This window comes from Protopterus annectens, chromosome 12.part0 (assembly GCF_019279795.1).
Source record: "Protopterus annectens isolate FY-2018-M chromosome 12.part0, PAN1.0, whole genome shotgun sequence".
Taxonomy (NCBI): domain Eukaryota; kingdom Metazoa; phylum Chordata; order Ceratodontiformes; family Protopteridae; genus Protopterus; species Protopterus annectens.
The window spans coordinates 796530263-796551478 of record NC_056746.1 but is presented as its reverse complement, the minus strand read 5'-3'; the positions used below and the strand labels follow the sequence as shown (position 1 = coordinate 796551478).

Below are 21216 nucleotides of genomic sequence, written 5' to 3'. Positions count from 1 at the left end.
TGTGCCCTAGAGTTATCATCAAAAAACAGTTTAACAGCAATCTTTCTAAACTTATGCACATTATCGAGGTAATCCCTTACTTTCTGTTAAGCATTCTGCAGTTGCTCCTCTTCTTGTTTTGTGAGATTCCCCCTATTTTGCAATACTTCAATATTTGTCAGTCCCTTGTTACTTCTTAACCATATCCCACTCAGCTATATTTTCAGAAAAAAAATCTATCTTCTCTAATGGCTCCTAAATAACTTCCATTACCCATTCCTTAAATTCCTCTCTTTTCAACAGACAGGTGGGAAAGCGCCAGTGTCTCACCTTTGTTTCATTACCCTTAGTTTTTATTTAAGTGAGTACTGGCACATGATCTGAAATAGTTATTGAGTGAGTATAAAGACCTTCAATTAAATGCACATGCTCCAGTGAAATGTAAATTCTGTCTAGCCAAGTCCAGTTTTTGTATCTTGGAGAATAATATTTAAATTAATTCTAAACTCCTAGTGCTGAATTCACATCTTCCATGCAAAATATATTCATGCCTACTGTGTGATTCTGAGCAATTCACTTTATCAGTTAGTGGTCCTGGGATGAGTTTGAACTACAAATAAATACTTAAAATACATACATAAATATATTCATCACATCATTCACCTTCCCCTTCATCTAAGAAGAGACAAGCCCTACAAGACTGTAGAAGCTTGATGGAATGTATCACTTTGGCATATACCAATGAACATCAACAAATTCAAAGCATCAACTCTCAGACAGTTAAGAGAAAGAATTTTTGTCTGTAACATTCCAAAGACACAAGACTCCTTAACTGGAGACGGAACAGAAAAGACTTAACCATCACCTTTTCCCCAGACACTGCTGTAGTCAGATCAACCTTCTCCAAGATGGGGAGGGGGGGATGAACTAGTGACTTTGTATAAAGCCCCTGTACACACTTAAAACTTTTGGTTTCAGGATCAGGACTTTAAGCTTTCGGAAACAGCATCAGGCCTATGAGAAACTTCCTCATTTAAAAACTCAAAGGACCACATAGACAAAAGTAGAGAGACAGAAGCAGAAAAGAGAAAATAATTCCATAAATGTTTTTCTTTTTCTTAGGAAATAATAACTTTTCATCCTAATACTTTTCAACCATTAATGCACAACTCTCAAACTTTCCACCTTCATAATGTGGTACACTACCTCTCAATGTAGAACACAAAGACAAACTGTAAAACACTTACTAAAAGCCTTCTAATAATTTCAGATATGAAGCTCTCAGCATGGTTAAACTGTGATATTTAATAGCTAAAAAAAGTCTTTGATGAATTAATTTAAAAATCATAATGTCTGTATGATAAAACCCTTTCAATGTGAACACAAATGTTTTAAGACTCAAAATGAAGAATGTCCCTCATAATAAGGTACAGTTGAGAAATATGCACTATATACACAATCAGCTTCATTATCACAAAAATTAACTGGTTTGTGTGTATGTGCTCAAATGTGCGCCGGGAAGAAAGAGGAATTTTTTCTTTCTGTCAGAATGCTTATTTACAGCCAATAACAAACCAATCTTTATAAGCATTATGGCAATTTCTCAAAGTTAATGTGGGTACCAGTATCAATTATCTAACTCATGCGTATAGTTTCCTGTGTGATTGACAGGAGCTACTTACTGAGATAACTGGACCAGCAACATCTTGCACAGTCATCTTTTGAAAAATGATTTCAATAAAATTGTTTGAATTCCCAACAAACACATAAGAAATGTTTAAAAAAAAGTTTTACTTCTAAAAAAAAGGTCTCAACATGCTGCCCAAAGAATCATGAACTTAAGCCCAGGAATAACTGGGCACATGGGTAATGAATTACGACATTTTTAAATACTGGTACTATTTAAAGAGTGTACAATCCCATACCACAATACATTTTCAGAAATAAGGTGTCTTTTTAATATGCTGAACACCCAGCCTAATCCAAGTGGGTTCTTGCTCTGGTTCCCAAGCTCTACAACTCTCACATTTATCTTCCTACGAGGCTATCTAAACTCTCAACAATTTCTATAGCTTCTCTCTAAGCTCTCACCTCCTACAGCTACCCTCACACAGCCCAACCTTGTAAATAGCATTCTACTGTTGATGTGTGTATGTAAAGCATATTTACATTTTCTTAAAAGGTTTCTATGTAAACTGCTTCCACACCTAAACCATATCTGTTTTCCTCAAATGAAACTGTGTGATCCCTACCTTCAAGCTTAATGAATTTGTTAACTATGCATGATATTGAATGCATTTATGAGTAACTATTCTACATAAGATCTTTATTATTAACTATCATTTGTATTTAAATTGTATAATGCATCTTGGAGCTTTTCTCCCCGAGCCTCCACTGAAAATGGGTTAATTCGGCCCAGTGGACTTCCCCGGTAATCAAATTGCAAATAAATAAATAAATAAAACTGTTTACTGTAATCATCACTACGTTTTCAAAACATCTGACATTTTGAGAGGGATAACTCAACTATCTGTGCAAAAATCAGAGACAATTAACAGGTATGAATGACAACAGCAGCACTGTACACAGAAACAGTCAGGACATACAATTCTAATATACCCTAGACAGTGTTAGCCAGTAGTCTAAAATGTATTTACTTTGTAGCTCCATACAGGCAGACAACAGCAGTCCGGTGGAGTTCTTTATACTAAAGATTTTGCTTTGTCTGAGACATGCAGCAAGGAGAACGTTGTTCATTTAAATTTGGGAGACTCTTGTAAGACTTGAATCTCTCTCCATAACTCTCTCCCCGATAACTGTAAAATACTGATATACAATGGTATAATAATAATGATATAAAGCCACTGCTTACTTACTGCAAACCTACTCTTATCCTTGACCTATTCTGACCTACTCTTAACCTTGAATCTACTTGCATTGCAACTCTCAAAACATGTTTACTGTAATATCATTTGCTATGATAATGCTTCCACTTGAGGACTTCATATAATAGCATTGTGTAAACACTATCTGTAGGTTAATGTTCATGTTAAGTCCATGTAAGTTGTTAATTCTATTATGTTTATTATTATACTATTTTGTAATGGAACTTTTTTCTCCGGGCCTCTACTGAAAAAGGACCTGTGACTAGTCGGACTTTTCCAGTAAACAACTGTAAAATAAAAAAAAATAAATATACAGAATTCCAAACAGAAACCATCTATAACCAGTAGTAGGAAAGTACAGTTGTGTACACTTACCATTAATGTAGATGTTAGAGTGTATTCACTGTTGCAGTCATTACATTTGGGTAATCTGCTGGCAGGTTGCCCTCAGTCGGCCTGATTAACAAAGTCTTGGGTCCTGCGTCGATTGCTGTCCCTTCTTCCATGACGTCAGGTCGTCAGAGGTATAAAACATGCAGCTGACACCATTACATCAGTTTTTCTTGCCCCAGATGTCAGGTGCCCCCCAAATGGGGAGCTATATATATATATATATATATATATATATACACACACATATATAATATAAAACACAAAACATTGTACCTCTAAACAAAAGCAAATACACCAAAAAGGCTTTTAAAGATAGTAACAGAAATGAGAGGTATAGTTAGAGAAAAACAGGGGGCTGGAGGGAGAGTAACCAGGACTGCAACACTGAATACACTCAAACATCTACATTTATGGTAAGTGTACACAACTGTACTATGTTCTTCATGTTTCACTGCTGCAGTCATTACATTTAGGTAGAATCCCAAAGCTATAGTTGGGAGGATGGATTTATACAGCATTAGGAGCAGCTATAAGGCCCTGTAGGACAGCAGTGGCAAAGCCTGCTCTGGAATTAGAGAAGAGAGGTAAATGATAATGTTTGGTGAACGTATGAACTGAGCTCCAGGTAGCGGCTTCTAGAATGTCGCTGGTAGGAACCCCTCTGAGAAAGACTGCAGAAGTAGATGCAGCCCTGGTGGAATGAGATCTGATCCCCTTGGGACAGGTTTACCATGATGCATATAGCAGAAACGAATACAATGGCTTATCCATTTGGAAATAGTCTGCTTTGAAATAGCCTTTCCCTCTGCCCCTGCAGCAAATGCCACCAATAGTTGTTCAGATTTTCTTAGAGAGTTTGTCCTGTTTAAGCAGAATCTTAGTTGTCTGTGTACATCCAAAGAATGCAGAATCCGCTCACCCTTGTTTCTGTGGATTTGGGAAGAAAGTTGGCAGATGAATGGTCTGATTAAGGGCCACACTAAATACCACCTTAGGCATAAAGGATGGATTAGTACTGAGAGCCACCCTGCCGGGGTAAAAAAATAATGAAAGGCTCCACTGCCATAAGAGCCTGTAGTTCTGAAATCCTTCTAGCTGAAGTGACTGCTAAAAGAAAAGCTTTTTTCCAAGAGAGAAATTTTAGGTCCGCAGTAGCAGCTGGCTCAAAAGGAGGTAAAGTGAGTTTTTCCAAAACAAAATTGAGGTCCCATGCAGGAGTTGGTGCTCTCCTGGGAGGTCTTAAAATTTTGGCCCCTTTGAGATACTGCTTTAGCAGAGGATGAGAAAAGAGGGGAGGCTCTGTGTTGTAATGAGCTGAAATGGCAGAGGCATGGATTTTTATGGAAGAAAAAGATAGACCCTTGTGAAGCATCTCAGTTAAGTATTGCAGAATCTGAGGAATATTGGGCATTGCTGTGCTTATTTCCTTGTGCTTGGTTCCAGGCACATAATCTTTTCCATTCGTCAGCATAAGATTTTCTAGTACTAGGCCTTCTAGCCTCCAAAATGACATCCATCACAGGTTTGTTGAGAGGTGTAAAGGGTGAAATTAGTTGATTAGCCATGCTGCAAGATTCAAAGTTTGGAGTTGAGTGTGCAGAATTTGATACTTCTACTGAGACAGTAGGTAAGGTGTCTGAGGCAGGTACCACGGGGGAAGGTGCGACACATTGCGCAGGAGTGGGTACCAGTGTTGCTGAGGCCAGTGGGGAGCAATCAGGATAATTTTTGGTTTGTCTTGTCTGACTTTTAGTAGGACTTTGGAGAGAAGAGGCAGAGGGGGAAAGGCATAGTTTTTCCAGCTGAAGGATCTCTTGTGCAGAATTTGTCCAACTGATAGTTTTGGGGTGAGGCAAAAACATCTATGTCTGAGCTCCCCCATTTTCATGTCAACATGTTGAAAATTTGTGGTTGCAGTTTCCATTCGTGTGGGTCCATAACATTTCTGCTTAGTTTGTCTGCCAGAGTATTTTGCTTTCCTGGAAGGAATTGAGCTTGTAGATGTATTTGATAAGTCAAGGCCGTGTTCCACAATGCCATGGCTAGTCTGCAAAGGGGGTAGGAATGTATACCCCCCTGCATGTTTATGTACCACATTACTGTGGTGTTGTCCGTCTTTATTAGTAGTTGTCCTGGATGAAGGCAGTCCTTGAAGGCTGTCAGAGCATTCTGTACAGCTAGCATCTCTTTCTGATTGATAAGTAGGTGCATTTGATTTGGGCTCCATTTGCCCTGAATGCATCTCCCTGCCAGATGTGCCCCCCAATCATAATCTGATGCGTCTGTAGTTAGGGTTTGGGCGGCAGGGGGTGGAATGAATGACAGTCCCTTGTTTTGGTGGCAGGCCTCTGCCCACCATAGGAACTCTAGTTGCAGGCAAGGAATGATAGGAATCATTGTTTCCAGGCTGTGACAATGTTGACTCCATAAGCTTTTTAGGTACCACTGAAGTTTCTTCATATGCAGTCTTGCATATGGAATTCGAAGAATGCAGGAGGCCATGAACCCAGAGGACTGCAGAATTTGTCTTGCAGATAGCTGGGTTTTTTTGGCCACCTGTCTGAAGTAAGTCATCAATTGAATTTGTTTTTCTGGCGTAAGTTAAGTCATCTGGGCAGTTGTATTCAAGCTTGCATCCAGGAATGTAATTTTTTGAGAGGGTACCAGTTGTGATTTCTTTTCGTTTATGGTGTACCCTAGACAAATAAGAACCCTTTCTACAAACGCCAGATGTTTTAGAAGAGTATCCTTGTTTTCTGCCTGAATTAGGCAATCGTCCAGGTATGGATAAATTTGAATATTTATTTGCCTGCAAAATGCAATCACTGGTGCCAGGCACTTTGTGAAGACCCCGGGCGCAGTAGATAAGCCAAAGGGCAGTGCAGAGAACTGGTAATGCAAGTAACCTGCTTTAAAGCGGAGGTCTTTCTGCAAGATTCCCTGATTGGGATATGCAGGTAAACCTCTTTTAAGTCTAGAGGCACCAACCAGGCATCCTTGCCTAGCATAGGCAGTAACTGTTGAAGAGTCAGCATCTTGAATTATTTAATGTCCAGAAATGTATTTAGAATGGATAAGTCCAGAATTGGACGCCATGATTTGTCTTTTCTGGGTACCAGGAAAAGTCCTGAATAGAAACCTTGTCCCTTTTTCTTTTCTGGTACTGGTTGAATAGCCCTCATATTCATGAGGGACATAACTTGTTTCTGGGCCTCTGCCCACTGATTTGGAGGCAGATCTGGCCATCCATTTGGGATTGGCAACGTGTGGAAATGAAATCTGTATCCCTGGGATACTATATTTAAAACCCATTTGTCCTGGGTAATCAGTTACCAGTTTCGTGCATGAAGTCCCAGTTTTCCCCCCAAAGGGGCGGCCAAAAGATAAGTGCTTGGCGACTGCAGTGGAAAGTCATTGAGACTGTTTACCATAGGGAGGTGCCTTGTTGCTTCCAGATTTGGAGGTGGAGGCACCCAACTGCTTTGTTCTAAAAGTTCCTTGCAACTGAAACCTGGAGCCTTTGGAATGTCTGGGTTTGACCTGAGCGGCTCTAGTGGGTACTGGAAAGGACCAGCTATTAGTAGCCCAGTGACTACTAAACCTGGGTGGCTGCATCTTTCACAGTTTGCATAGATTTAGCTTTATCTTCCATGTTTTTCAAAACTTCTTTAGCCTTATTACCAAACAGACTGTCCTGTTGTAAAGGAAAATCCAACAATTTTGCTTTAACATGGTCAGGCAGACTTTGCTCCTTGAGCCAAGCATGCCTTCTTATCACAGATCCAGTTACATCAGCCCTGGAAGAGGCCTCCAAGGAATCAAAACCACATTGCAAAGTATGTTTTCCAAGTTGTTCAGCTGAATGTAATAAATCCTGCAACTCTTTATTTTCCACACAGTCAGAAATCAACATCATTTTTTGTTTAAGTAAACCCATGACATGCTGTTGATATTTAAGCATATGAAATTGACAGTTTAAAGCCCTGATTGCCAAGGTTGCAGACATGTAAACCTTATTACCCCATCTATCCAGCGCCCTGGAATCTCTGTCAGAAGGAGTAGGATTTTTAGCAGTAGAGGCCTTAATGCCCTTGGGACCCAGAGGAATGGTTTCTGGGTCAGCAGTAGGGTTTTTGAAAAGGAATTTGTGGGAGTCAGGAATCCTGTAGTATCTGTCTGGCTTACTAGGAGCCGGAGGTAGGGAATCAGGAGTCATACTGGATTCTGAGAAAAACGTCATCAACAATGTCTAAAACAGGAGGTATAGCCAAAGGCCTACGCTGAGGAAGAAGGTGAAAATCCCCAAGTCTCTTTTTAGATTCAGAAAAATCCTGACTCTCCCAGTGGAAGTGCTCCCTTAAGGTATGCAAAGTTTCTCCAAAAGAGAAATCCTCAGGGGGAGAAGCAGAAGGGATGGAATCTTCTGCATCAGAGTCCTCATAAGTGGGTATAGATAAATCCTGATCAGAAGAGGATTCAGAAGAAATAGAAACCAGATCCGAAAATTCATAGTCAGTGCCTTGCCTAGGTCTCTTAGCAGGAGGGGTATGGGAACCCCTGATCAAGGTAATTAAATCTTCAGCCATTTTGATCATTTGTTTTTTAGGCATAGGGGCCTGTACACTTGGCCCAAGCGTCGTTTTTTTAGACAGAGAAGCAGTTTTTGGCCTTAGTTTTGAAGATGACATCGGTTTAATATACAAATCTTTAGGTCTGAAAACACCCTCAGAAGCCGATGCCTGCTCAGTGGCTCCGGACCCATCTGAGGTAGAGACATCTGCGGGTTCAATACTTAAAGTATCTCGCGGCATATCGGACTCCGAATGGGTCTCAGTAGAGGCCTGCGAATCAAAAGTAGCGGATATCAGGGGCTGCAAAAGCGCCTCACTGAGTACCGGTGACTAGCTTAGGAGAAGCATCGTCGTCAGTTTTGGACCTCGACGGTCTGTCTCTTTTTCCTTGTGTTTTTTAGGTATTCCGATAGTCGGATTGCTAACAGACGACATTTCAGGATAGTTAAATCTTGAGCCAAAATATTTAGAAGCAAAAATATACTGACGTTTCATCGTGTGTTGATTAAATTTAGCACAAAACCGACAGCAAGGGACATTGTGGTCAGGGCCTAGGCAAGGAATACAATACAAATGAAAATTCTTATGAGGCATTTGCTTCCCACAAGTAATGCAATTATTAACTTTTACTGACATCGGTAAGGAGCAAAAAAAGTTTCCCTAATGGGGTACTTAGCTTTCAGTTGAAGACTTTGGTTCTGAAACTCGAAAAAGTACAGTTGTGTACACTTTCCATAAATGTAGACGTTTGAGTGTATTCACTGCTGCAGTCATTACATTTGGGTAATCCTGCTGGCAGGTTGCCCTCAGCTGGCCTGAATTCCAAAGTCTTGGGTCCTGCGTCAGCTACTGTCGTCCCTTCCCTGACATCAGGTCGTCAGGGGCATAAAAGAAGTAGCCAATGCCATTTTCTTCAGTTTTTCTTGTCCCAGATGTCAGTTGCCCCCTAAAAGGGTAGCCAAAATTTATAAATATAAAAATACATGCACCAATATAAACTTTACCTTCATCTACAAGCAAATACACCACATAGGTTGTATAAATCAGAGAAGGAAAGATAAGTTCCAGTAGAAAAAAGGAGGAATGGTGGGTGGGTAACCTGGACAGCAACAGTGAATACACTCGAACATCTACATTTATGGTAAGTGTACACAACTGTACTATGTTCTTCGTGTTTCACTGTTGCAGTCATTACATTTGGGTAGAGTCCCAAAGCTATGGTTGGGAGGCTGGAGCTCAACAGCATTAGGAGTGGCTATGAGGCCCTGCAGAACTGCAGTGGCAAAGCCTCCCCCTGGATTTAGAGTAGAGTGGCAGGTGATAGTGCTTTGTGAAGGTGTGCGCTGAACTCCAAGTAGCAGCCTCTAAAATGTCTTTGGTTGGTACTCCCCTGAGAAAGGCTGCTGAAGTGGCTGCAGCTCTGGTTGAATGTGGCCTAATGCCCATAGGCACTGGTTTGCAATGGTGAAAGTAACAGAAACTAATGCAGTGGCCTATCCACTTTGAAATAGTCTGCTTTGAGATAGCCTTTCCTTGTGATCGTGCAGCATATGCCACTAGTAATTGCTCTGTCTTCCTGAATACTTTGGTTCTGTCCAAGTAGAATCTAAGCTGTCTGCGTACATCCAAAGAATGCAGAATTCTCTTCCCCCTGGTCTGTGGATTTGGATAAAAAGTTGGCAGATGAATAGTTTGGTTAAGAGCCACACTGGACACCACCTTAGGCATACATGTTGGGTTTGTCCTCAGAGAAACCCTGTCTGGATAAAAAAGGGTAAAATGTTCCACAGCCATAAGTGCCTGTAGCTCTGAAACTCTTCTTGCAGAGGTTATTGCTAGGAGCAGAGCTGTTTTCCAAGATAAAAACTTTATATCAGCAGTAGCAGCTGGCTCAAAAGGAGGCAAGGTGAGTTTTTCCAAGACATAGTTGAGGTCCCATGCAGGTATTGGTGATCTCCTTGGAGGTCTTAAATTTTTGGCTCCTCTGAGGTACTGCTTTAATAAAGGATGAGAAAAAATTTGTGGCTCTGTAATGTAATGAGTCGAAATGGCAGAGGCATGAATTTTAATTGATGAAAAAGACAGGCTTTTGTCCAGCATCTCAGTTAAGTATTGCAAAATCTGAGGAATATTTGGTTCAGCTGTATCAGTTCCTTGTGCCTGGTTCCAAGCATAGAATCTCTTCCATTTTCCAGTGTAAGATTTTCTAGTACTAGGTCTTCTGGCTCCCAAAATGACATCCATCACAGCTTTACTGAGAGATGTGTTTTGTATGACTACATTATCCGCCATGCTGCCAGGTTTAAAGTCCTGAGTTGGCTGCGCAGGATCTGAGTGTTTTGCTGGGACAGTAGATGAGGTATTTCAGGTGAGGTCCAAGCTGGGCATTGCGACAAGTTTCTTAGGATTGGATACCAGTACTGGGGGGGCCAGTCTGGGGCAATCAGAATCATCTTTGGCTTCTCCTGTCTGACCTTTAGGAGTACCTTGGGGAGGACAGGCAGTGGTGGAAAGGCATATGCTGATAGGTTTTTCCAGCTGAAAGATAGGGCGTCCACTTTCCATGCTTGTCTGTGATAAGTCCTTGTGCAGAATCTTTTTAGTTGGTAATTGCGAGGGGAGGCAAATAGATCTATGTCTGGGCATCCCCATTTCCTTGTTATCATGCTGAAGACTAGTGGATCCAGCTGCCACTCGTGGGGATCCATAAGGTTTCTGCTTAGCTCGTCTGCCAGAGTAATTTCCTTTCCTGGCAGGAATTGTGCCTGCAGATGTACTTGGTAAGTCAATGCTGTGTCCCACAAAGTCATGGCTAGTCTGCAAAGGGCGTAAGAATGTGTGCCTCCCTGATTGTTTATATACCACATGACCGTGGTGTTGTCTGTCTTTATCAGTAGTTGTCCCGGATGAAGTAGGTCCTTGAAGGCTGTCAGGGCATTTTGGATAGCTAGCATCTCTTTTTGATTGATATGTAGATGCATTTGGTTTGAGGACCATGTGCCCTGAATGCATCTTCCTGTCATGTGGGCCTCCCAGGCGTAATCGGATGCATCTGTTGTTAGTGTCTGCCTGGCTGGGTTAATGTGAATGTCTGTCCCTTGTTCTGGTGACAAGCCTTCGCCCACCATCGAAACTCCTGTTGCAGGCAGGGAATGAGAGTAATCATTGTTTCTAGGCTGTGGCAATGTTGAGTCCAAACACTTTTTAGGTACCATTGAAGTTTCCTCATATGCAGTCTTGCATATGGAATTAGTAGGATGCAGGATGCCATGAAACCCAAAGCCTGCAGAATTTTTCTTGCAGATAACTGGGTCTTTGTTGCCAACATTTTGAAATAGGTAGTCAGTTGCCTTTGTTTGTCTGGCGTGAGATAAGCCATCTGGGCAGTTGTATTTAAGCTTGCACCCAGGAATATTATCTCTTGAGAGGGTACTAGTTTGATTTATTTTCGTTGATTGTGTACCCTAGGCATGTTAGAAGTCTTTTCACAAACGGAAGATGCTGTAGAAGAATGTCCTTGTTCTCTGCTTGAATTAGACAGTCGTCCAAGTAAGGATATATTTGTATTCCTCTTTGTCTGCAGAATACAATTACTGGTGCCAGGCACTTTGTAAAGACCCTGGGCGCAGTAGATAAGCCAAAGGGCAGTGCAGAGAAAGTACAGTTTTGTACCTACCATAAATGTAGATGTCCGAGAGGTATGCATCTGCAGTCCTAACAAAAGGGTTGTCCTGCCTCAGGCAGCCCTTCGGTCGGCCGGATTCCAAAGTCTGGGTCTGGCCTCGGCTGATGTCGCACTTCACCCGACGTCATAGCTGCAGTTCAGCGGGTATAAAGGCATCAGCCGACGCCATTTTCCTCAGTGTTTCCTGCCCCAGATGCCAGGTGCCCGCTAGGAAGGCTAAATTTGGATAAATGTAAAAGTTTCCAAATAAAAGAGAGCAAATAAAAATAAACATGTATATACATATATACAAACAAATACACCATAATAGATTCCCCCAGCTAGCTACAAGATGGGCAAATACCCTAGGAGTACCACAGAGGGGAAGGAGGGAGGGTAATCCTGACTGCAGATGCATACCTCTCGGACATCTACATTTATGGTAGGTACAAAACTGTACTATGTCCTTCAAGGATGCATCTGCAGTCCTAACAAATGGGTAGAATACCATAGCCAAACTGGGGGAGGAGGTACTAATAAGATTATGGTGTAGTTAAGATCCCTTGCAAAACAGCAGTGGCAAAACCTGCTCGGGATCTGGAGTATAAGGGTAGATTATAATGCTTGGCAAATGTATGCACGGAGCTCCAAATAGCAGCCTCTAAAATGTCTTTGGTAGCCACTCCTCGTAAAAAAGCTGTAGTAGTGGCTGTAGCCCTTGTGGAGTGAGGTCTGATGTTTTCTGGAGTTGTCTTTCCATGGCAAGAGTAACAAAATCTAATGCAATTTCCTATCCACTTTGAGATTGTCTGTTTTGAAATTGCTTTTCCTTCCATTCCTGTTGCATATGCTACCAGTAGCTGGTCAGTTTTTCTATTGCTCTTGGTTCTGTCCAGGTAGTAGCGCAATTGCCTATGTACATCCAAGGTATGTAATAATCTTTCTCCCCTGTTCTGTGGGTTGGGGAAGAATGTAGGTAGGTGGATAGCTTGGTTTAAAGATACCCTGGAGACCACCTTTGGCATAAAAGTAGGATTAGTTCTCATGGACACTCTATCTTGATGGAAGATAAGGAAGGGTTGTACTGCCATTAATGCCTGTAATTCAGAAACCCTTCTTGCTGAAGTGATTGCAAGCAGGAAAGCAGTTTTCCATGATAAGTACTGTAATTCTGCTGTTGCTGCTGGTTCAAAAGGAGGGAGTGTCAACTTTTCCAGCACAAAGTTCAAGTCCCATGCGGGCAATGGTGGCTTCCTTTGTGGCTTTACATTTTTAATTCCTCTCAGAAACTGCCTGAGTAGAGGATGAGAGAAGACTGGAGGGTCCATGTTGTATTCTGCTGAAATAGCTGATGCATGAATCTTAATGGAAGAATAGGACAGGCCATTGTGGAAAAGTTCTGCCAAGTATTCCAGGATGTTAGCTATGTTTACCAGTGACACATTTTCTCCTTTTGCTGCACTCCAAATGAGATATCTTTTCCATTTTGCTGAATAAGTTGTCCTTGTTGAGGGTCTGCGAGCCTCCAAGATAATGTCTTTAACCCTTTGAGATAAATCTGGGTTATTTTGTCTTATGCAATGTTCCAGGCAGCTAGCTGCAGCGTTTTCAAGTTTGGATGCAGGGTTTGAAGTTGTTCTGTGTTAGCAGTAAGGGAACTAGGGGCAGAGGCCATATTTGTTCCCGAGACATACTCCTCAGTAATGGGTACCAATGCTGCCTCGGCCAGTCTGGAGCTATCAGGATGATCCTTGGGCGGTCTTCTTTGATCTTCAGTAGCACCTTGTGCATCAAAGGAAGAGGTGGGAATGCATATGCTGTCAGGTTTTCCCAACTGAAAGATAGGGAGTCCACCTTCCAAGCAAGTGGGTGGTATGTCCTTGTGCAGAATTTTTTCAATTGGTGGTTGTGTGGGGATGCGAATAAGTCTATTTCTGGTAGTCCCCATTTCCTTGTAATGGATTTGAAGATGTCTGGATGCAGCATCCATTCGTGGGCATCTGTGGTAGTTCTGCTTAGGATGTCTGCTAGTATATTTTCTTTTCCTGGTACAAATATTGCCTGGAGCTGAATGTTGAAGCTCAGGGCCACATTCCAGAGGTCCATTGCCATCCCGCATAGAGGGTATGAATGTGTGCCTCCCTGTTTGTTGATGTACCACATAACTGTGGTGTTGTCCGTCCTTATCAGCAATTGACCCTGTTGAAGAAACGGTCTGAATGTCTGAATTGCCAGTTTTACTGCCAGCATCTCCTTTTGATTTATGTGTAGGTTCAGCTGGTCTTGAGTCCATAAGCCTTGTATGCACTTGTCCAGCATGTGTGCCCCCAACCGAGGTCTGAGGCGTCCGTGGTGATAGTCTGGCTTGGTTGAGGGCTGTGGAAGGGCAGTCCTTTGTTCAATTGACAGGCCTGAGCCCACCATTGGAATTCTTGCTTCAGGCATGGAATTATTGGAATTTGGGTTTCTAGGCTGTGCTTGTGCTGAGACCATAAATTCCTTAGGTACCATTGCAACTTCCTCATATGTAGTCTGGCATGTGGAATCAATATTATGCAGGATGCCATGTAACCCAGGGCTTGCAGGACTTTCCTTGCTGTTAGCTGGTTCTGCGTTGTTAATGCCATGAAATAGAGAGGAAGGTGCTTCTGCTTTTCTGCTGTGAGGGATGCCATTTGATTTGATGTGTCCAGTTCTGCACCCAAGAAAGTTATCCTTTGGGATGGTATCAGCCTTGACTTTTTTATATTGACTGTGTATCCCAGGGCTTGCAGCAGATGAATGACCTTTTTCAAATCTTTTGCTAATTTGTTTTTGTTGTCCGCTTGTAACAGGCAGTCGTCCAGGTAAGGGTAAATTTGAATTCCTGAAGCCTGCAATGAGCAATTACTGATGCCAGGCATTTCGTGAATACTCTGGGCGCAGTAGATAAGCCAAAGGGCAATGCTGAGAATTGATAATGCTCTGATCCTGCAAGAAATCTGAGGTATCTTCTGCAATTTGGTCGTATGGGGACGTGCAGGTATGCCTCCTTGAGATCTAGAGTTACCAGCCAAGACTCCTTGCCCAGCATGGGAAGAAGCTGCTGTAGGGTCAGCATCTTGAATTTTGGAACAATGAGATATGTGTTCAGAGCGGACAGGTCGAGAATAGGTCTCCATTGGTTTTCTTTTCTTGGCACCAGGAAAAGTCTGGAGTAAAATCCTTGCCCTTGTTCCATAGACGGTACCTTTTCTATAGCTCTCATCCTTATTAAGTGGTCTATTTGTTCTAGAGCTTTTGTCTTTTGATTTGGAGGTAGGTTTGGCATTCCTCTCTTCCTTGGTAGAGTATGGAAGTGAAACCTGTAACCTTTGTCTATTGTCTGTAAAATCCATTTGTCTCCTGTGATGTAATGCCAGTTTACTGAAAATAAGGCTAGCTTTCCGCATAAGGGTGCTTCTAGTTGTTCCCTGGTAGGCGGTCTCAGAGCCAAGTCACTGTGATTGTCCTGTGGAAGTGGTAGTGGCTGGATCTGTGGCAGTACTTCGCTGGTTGTTAGGCTGCCACTGACGTCCCCTGTAGGCACCTCTGGATTGACCCCTGCCTCTTGGGCGCCTATTCCTGCCTCTCTGTGCTCTGGTGGTGTCTGGAAAGGACCAATTCTTGGAAGGCCAGTTCCTACTAAACCTTGGAGGCTGGACCTGTAAGAAATCCTTGACTGTCTGGACAGATTTTGCTTTCTCTTCCACCTTCTTCAGCACCTGCTGTGCAGAGGAGCCAAACAAATTGTGCTTATCCATGGGAGCATCTAGGAGCTTTGATTTTTCATGGTCTGGTAAGGACTGCTCTTTTAACCATGCATGCCTTCTGATCACTGTACCAGTCATAGCTGATCTAAAGGAAGCCTCCAGTGCATCATAGCCGCATTTTAAGGAATGATTACTGACCTGCTGAATGTTATGTACCATTTCCTGAAGAGACTTTTTGTCTAATGGTTCAGGCGAGGACAGTTTTTTAGTTAACTGATCTAACATAAATTCCTGATACTGAATCATGTGGAATTGACAGTTTAAGGCCCTAGCCGAAAGAGTTGCAGAAGTATAAACTTTTTTACCCCATCTCTCTAAGGCCCTAGATTCCCTTTCAGAGGGGAGGGTTTTTGGCAGAGGTAGCTGCTACAGCCTTGGGTCCCTGTGAAATAGTTTCAGGATCTGCAAAAGGAGCCTTATACAAATGATAATGTGTGTCCGGAATCCTGTAGTACCTGTCGGGCTTAGCAGGGGCCGGAGGAAGTGAATCAGGAGCAGTACAAGCATCATTAAATGCATCATCCACAACAGTAAGTACTGGAGGAATGGCTAAAGGCCTATGCTGTGGCAAATGCAAAAAGGTCCTAAGCCTTTTCCTAGAGTCTGAAAAATCCTGGCCCTGCCATTGAAATTGTTCCCTCATAGCATGCAAGGTTTCCCCAAAAGAAAATTCCTCAGGCGGAGAGGCAGAAGGAATGGAGTCTTCTGCCTCAGAGTCCTCATAAGGAGAATAAGGGCCTTCTGGAGGGTTTTTATTTTCTGAATCATCAGAGGAGTAATCTGAAGAAACTGGCTCAGGGGGCTCTGCTCTAGGCCTCTTCTCTGGAGGTGGGTGAGAGGCCCTGTCAGGGTGAGGTTGGGATCCCCTGATCAAAGAAATGAGATCCTCTGCTAGACTAAGCATTTGAGTACTAGAGCTAGGCCTGTGAGAGGGGGTCTTAGCAGGCACAGTCTTGGTTGATTTTGCTGCTTTAGCCCTGGCAAAAGCCTTAATCGACATGGATGCAGGGGGCCTAGCAGCTCCACGTGCAGGAGTAGGTATATCTAAAGGGATAGTATCAGATAAATCCTGTGAACCTGTAAGAGCAGGTGGAATTTCAGTAGCAGATTCAGCCATGCTGGATGAGGCCTCGGTGGGAGGCAAGCTTTCGGCCGAAGGAAGAACCGAGGACTCGGTTTCAGCCAAAACCGAGACACTCGCGGTTGACTTAACCGCGGTTTCGGCCGAAACCGCGGACCGCGAGTGTCGGTCCTTTTCCTTGCGCTTTTTAGCTAATTGTGAAGTCGGAGTTTCGGACGGCATGTTGTAAGCAAAAGCGAGCCGAAAAACTCCTCAGCAAATTCCGACCGACGTCTAAGTGTCCGTCGGTTGAAAGAAGCACAGGCTAGACAAGCTGCTACGTCGTGGTCTGGGCCTAAACAAGGTAGGCAGTAAGAGTGGAAATCTTTATGAGGTATTTGTTTCCCACAAGTTAAACAGTTATTCACTTTTTCTGACATCGGCTGTGGCAAGAAAGAGTCCCCAACGGGGTACTTAGCTTTTTAGAAGTCTTCGGTAGTAGCAATCTCTGGTTCTGACCGACCGGCACTTGTGAACAGCTTCTGCTTCGGGCGCCACGCGGCAAGAAAGACTGAGGAAAATGGCGTCGGCTGATGCCTTTATACCCGCTGAACTGCAGCTATGACGTCGGGTGAAGTGCGACATCAGCCGAGGCCAGACCCAGACTTTGGAATCCGGCCGACCGAAGGGCTGCCTGAGGCAGGACAACCCATTTGTTAGGACTGCAGATGCATCCTTGAAGGACATTTGGTAATGCACTGAGCCAGTCTTGAATCTGAGGTGTCTTCTGCATGATTGTCTGATTGGGACATGCAGGTATGCCTCTTTTAGGTCTAAAGTCACAAGCCAAGCGTTCTTGCCCAGCACGGGCAGAAGCTGCTGCAGAGTCAACATTTTGAACTTTGGTATATCTAGGAATGTGTTCAGAATTGATAGGTCCAGTATTGGTCTCCAGGCCTTGTCCTTTCTGGGTACCAGGAACAGTCTTGAGCAAAATCCTTGTCCCTGCTCTAGCTCTGGTACTTGTTGAATAGCCCCCATGTCCATGAGGGATGAGACTTGGTTTTGTGCCTCTGCCCATTGATTTTTTTGGCAGATCTGGGGAGCCGTTTGCCTTTGGCAGGGTATGGAAATGGAACTTGTAGCCTTGTGACACTATATTTAGAACCCACTTGTCCTGGGTTATAATATGCCAATTTTGAGAAAAAAGTGCTAATTTTCCCCCTAAGGGTGCTGCCAAGAGATAAGTGCTTGGTGCAGGCAGGGGGAAGTCATTGGGACTGTTTCCTGTATGGTTGTGATTTGTCTTCTCCAACTTTGGAGGTAGATGCACCCCATTGCTTTGACCTGTATGAACCTTGTGTCTGGGATCTGCCTCTAGGGCGTCTGGATCTGCCCCACTGAGGTCTGTCTGACACAGGAAAGGACCAATTCTTTGTAGGCCAGTGTCTACTAAACCTTGGTGGCTGAAAAATCTTTGACAGTTTTCATAGATTTAGCTTTGTCCTCCATTTTCTTTAACACCTCTTCTGCTTAACACCAAACAAAGCATCATTCTGTAAAGATGCATCTAATAATTTAACTTTGACATGATCAGGCAGATTTTGTTCCTTTAACTAAGCATGCCTCCTAATTACAGAACCCGTAACTGCAGCCCTGAAGGAGGCCTCCAAAGAATCAAAACCACATTGCAAAATATGATTTCCAACTTGTTCAGCTGCATGCAATAAATCCTGCATTTCCTTGTTTTCTGCACATTCAGAGTTTAACAACATTTTCTGTTTAAGCAATGCCATGACATGTCGCTAACATTTGAGCATATGAAACTGATAGTTTAAGGCCCTTATAGCCAAAGTAGTAGATGTGTAAACCTTTTTCCCCCATCTATCCAGTGCCCTAGAATCTCTGTCAGAAGGGGTAGGGTTTTTGCAGCGGAAGCCTTAACTCCTTTGGGACCCTGTGAAATAGTTTCTGGGTCTGCAGCAGGGATTTAAAAAGAAATTTATGAGAGTCAGGAACCCTGTAATATCTGTCAGGCTTAACAGGAGCTGGAGGTAAGGAGTAAGGGGTAAGACTAGACTCCGAAAACACATCATCTACAATGTCTAACACAGGTGGAATGGCTAGGGGCCTGTGTTGAGGTAGTAAAAGAAAATCTCTGAGCCTCTGTTTAGATTCTGAAAAATCTTGTCTCTCCCAGTGGAAATGCTCCCTCATGGTATGCAAGGTTTCTCCAAAAGAATAGTCCTCTGGAGGAGAGGCTGAAGGTATAGATTCTTCGGCATCAGAATCCTCATGGGGGGGGGGGGGATATTCCTGATCAGAAGAGGAATCAGAAGAAATAGAAACCTGATCTGAAGATTCATAGTCAGTTTCCTGCCTGGGCCCCTTATCAGGAGGGGGATGGGTACCCCTGATCAAGGTAATGAAGTCCTCGGCCATTTTGAGCATCTGTTTTTTGGGCATAGAGGCCTGTCCACGTAGCTCTTGAGTTTTTCTTTGCTTTAGAAGGTGCTTTAGTCTTTGCCTTTGAAGCTGAAGTCGGTTTAATGTAAAGATGTTTAGGTCTGAATACACCCTCAGAAGCCGGTGCCTGCTCAGCGGCTCCGGACCCATCTGAGGGAATAGTATCCGAGGCTCCAATACCTTGAGTTTCTAGCGACATGGCCGACTCCACGTGGGAGTCGGTAGCGGCCTGCGACTCTAAAGTAGCAGGCATCAGGGGCTGTAAAAGCGTCTCACTGAGAACCGGCGACTGGCTTAGGAGAAGCTTTGTTGTTGGTTTTGGGTCTCAATAGTTTATCTCTCTCCTTTTCTTTGCGTTTTTTGTGAACTCCGGTAGTCGGATGGCTTTCCGATGACATTTCTGGATAATTAAACCGGCGTCCAAAATAGTTTAAAGCAAAATCATAGTGCACTGGTTACATCTAGCACAAAACCGACAATCAGAAACATTGTGATCAGGGCCTAGACAAGGAATACAGTAAGAATGAAAGTCCTTATGAGGTATTTGCTTTCCACAAGAAATACAATTATTTACTTTTTCTGACATCGGTCTGTAGCAAGAAAAAAAAAGTTTCCCCAATGGTGTACTTAGCTTTGTTGAAGACTTCGGATCTGAAATTCGAACACGAAAATCTCAGGAGTAGGTCGACCGGCACTTGCGAACTGCTTCTGCTTCGGTCACCACGCGGCAAGAAAGACTGAAGAAAATAGTGTCGGCTACTTCTTTTATACCCCTGACGACCTGACATCAGGGAAGGGACGACAGCAGCCGAAGCAGGACCCAAGACTTTGGAATTCAGGCTGGCTGAGGGCAACCTGCCAGCAGGATTACCCAAATGTAATGACTGCAACAGTGAAACCCGAAGAACATCGAATATTTCAGGAAAACTGCTTCTGCTTCGGGCACTGCGCGGCAAGAAAGACTGGGGTAATGGCGTCGGCTGCATGTTTTATACCCCTGACGTCATGAAAGAAGGGACAGCAACCGACGCAGGACCCAAGACTTTGTTAATCAGGCTGACTGAGGGCAACCTGCCAGCAGATTACCCAAATGTAATGACTGCAACAGTGAAACACGAAGAACATCTATGATAAATAATGTCTGCATATCCACAGCAAAATAATTAAATGAACAAGTAAAACAAAAAGCTTCAACTTCAATTTTTAATCTTAAATACTATCTTACTTGGAACTCTCCCTGCAGCCAGAATGCTGAATCCAGCTCCATAGATCATGACTGCTGACCATTAAGTCACAAAGAGGGGTAAAAGGTATCCAGTGCTGGAGAAAACTGGGGGCCAAAGTACAGGATATGGCTTGCAATCCACATATAAAGAGTGCAGAAACAGAAGAGGTGGCCATATTATAAATTCTTGCTTTAAGAAAAACACTGCTTAAATGATGTAAAAGCCTCACAACATTCACAGACATTTATCTATTTTATATGCAAATTTAAAACTGGAAAATTTACACTTGCTATAGCAATATGATGTATGAGTATACGTGAAATAAAGTACATGTATATATATATATATATATATATATATATATACATATATATATATATATATATATATATATATATACATGTAACATACAAATGTATACACTGATACCATACCTTTCCTTTATCTGTAACAAGCTGACGAATCTGGAGATAACCCTCTTTTGAAACATCACTGAAGATTTCTGATGGCGAGTCTCTCCTGGAACTAGAATCTTCAGATGATTTCAAACTATCAGTGGCCTGAACAAAATGCAGTAATATAAATTGTGTTAATTTCATAGAAGCTTCACAGCATTTTGCAAATGGCAATTTTGATCTTCTGCAGAAGGATGCCTTTCCTTTCTGCAATCCAAATGAGTATGAAAGATACAGCTTGATATAATTTTGAATACATCTTTCTCTTAGCAATAGCAAAATTCATAAGCAAGCACAAAAACATTTTAGACACAAGAAAATAATTCTGTGCACATTTTTTTATTTTTGGCTCTTACTGTCCAGTATTCATTAAGCCTCCCTCTTGTCCAACAAATCAACCCATTCATTCCTCTCGGGGATTCCTTCCATCATCCCTTTTAGAAGTGAGGGGTGGGAGAAGTGGGGTCATCCTTCATGGAATTAGGATTTTATTTTTAACGTCTCTAAAAATTCTCATGCACATGCCTGTTATGTCCCAAGAGGACCCTACAATGAGCAAATATGAGGAGGCCTTCCACTTTTGAGAAAAAATGCCTCTTCAGTAACCCTGCCAACCCTGAAGGCAAAGCACATTCTGTGAAGATCTGTCTCCAGCAAGGATTCCATGTGAAGGTTTGCACTCTATTCCCAGGTATCCATCCAACCCCTAAGAAAGAGAGAGGCACG

The 21216-nt window shown here is 42.8% G+C and overlaps 1 protein-coding gene across 4 annotated transcripts in view; it reads right to left on the bottom strand.

Moving 5' to 3' along the window:
- ARHGAP21 (Rho GTPase activating protein 21) overlaps window positions 1-21216 on the bottom strand; it is a 2418417-nt gene that overhangs the window by 654123 nt on the left and 1743078 nt on the right. For all 4 annotated transcript variants that reach the window (XM_044089838.1, XM_044089836.1, XM_044089837.1 and 1 more), the window contains one exon: window positions 20470-20595. In XM_044089838.1, the coding sequence (XP_043945773.1) occupies window positions 20470-20595 (126 nt within the window). The remainder of the gene's footprint in view (window positions 1-20469; window positions 20596-21216) is intronic.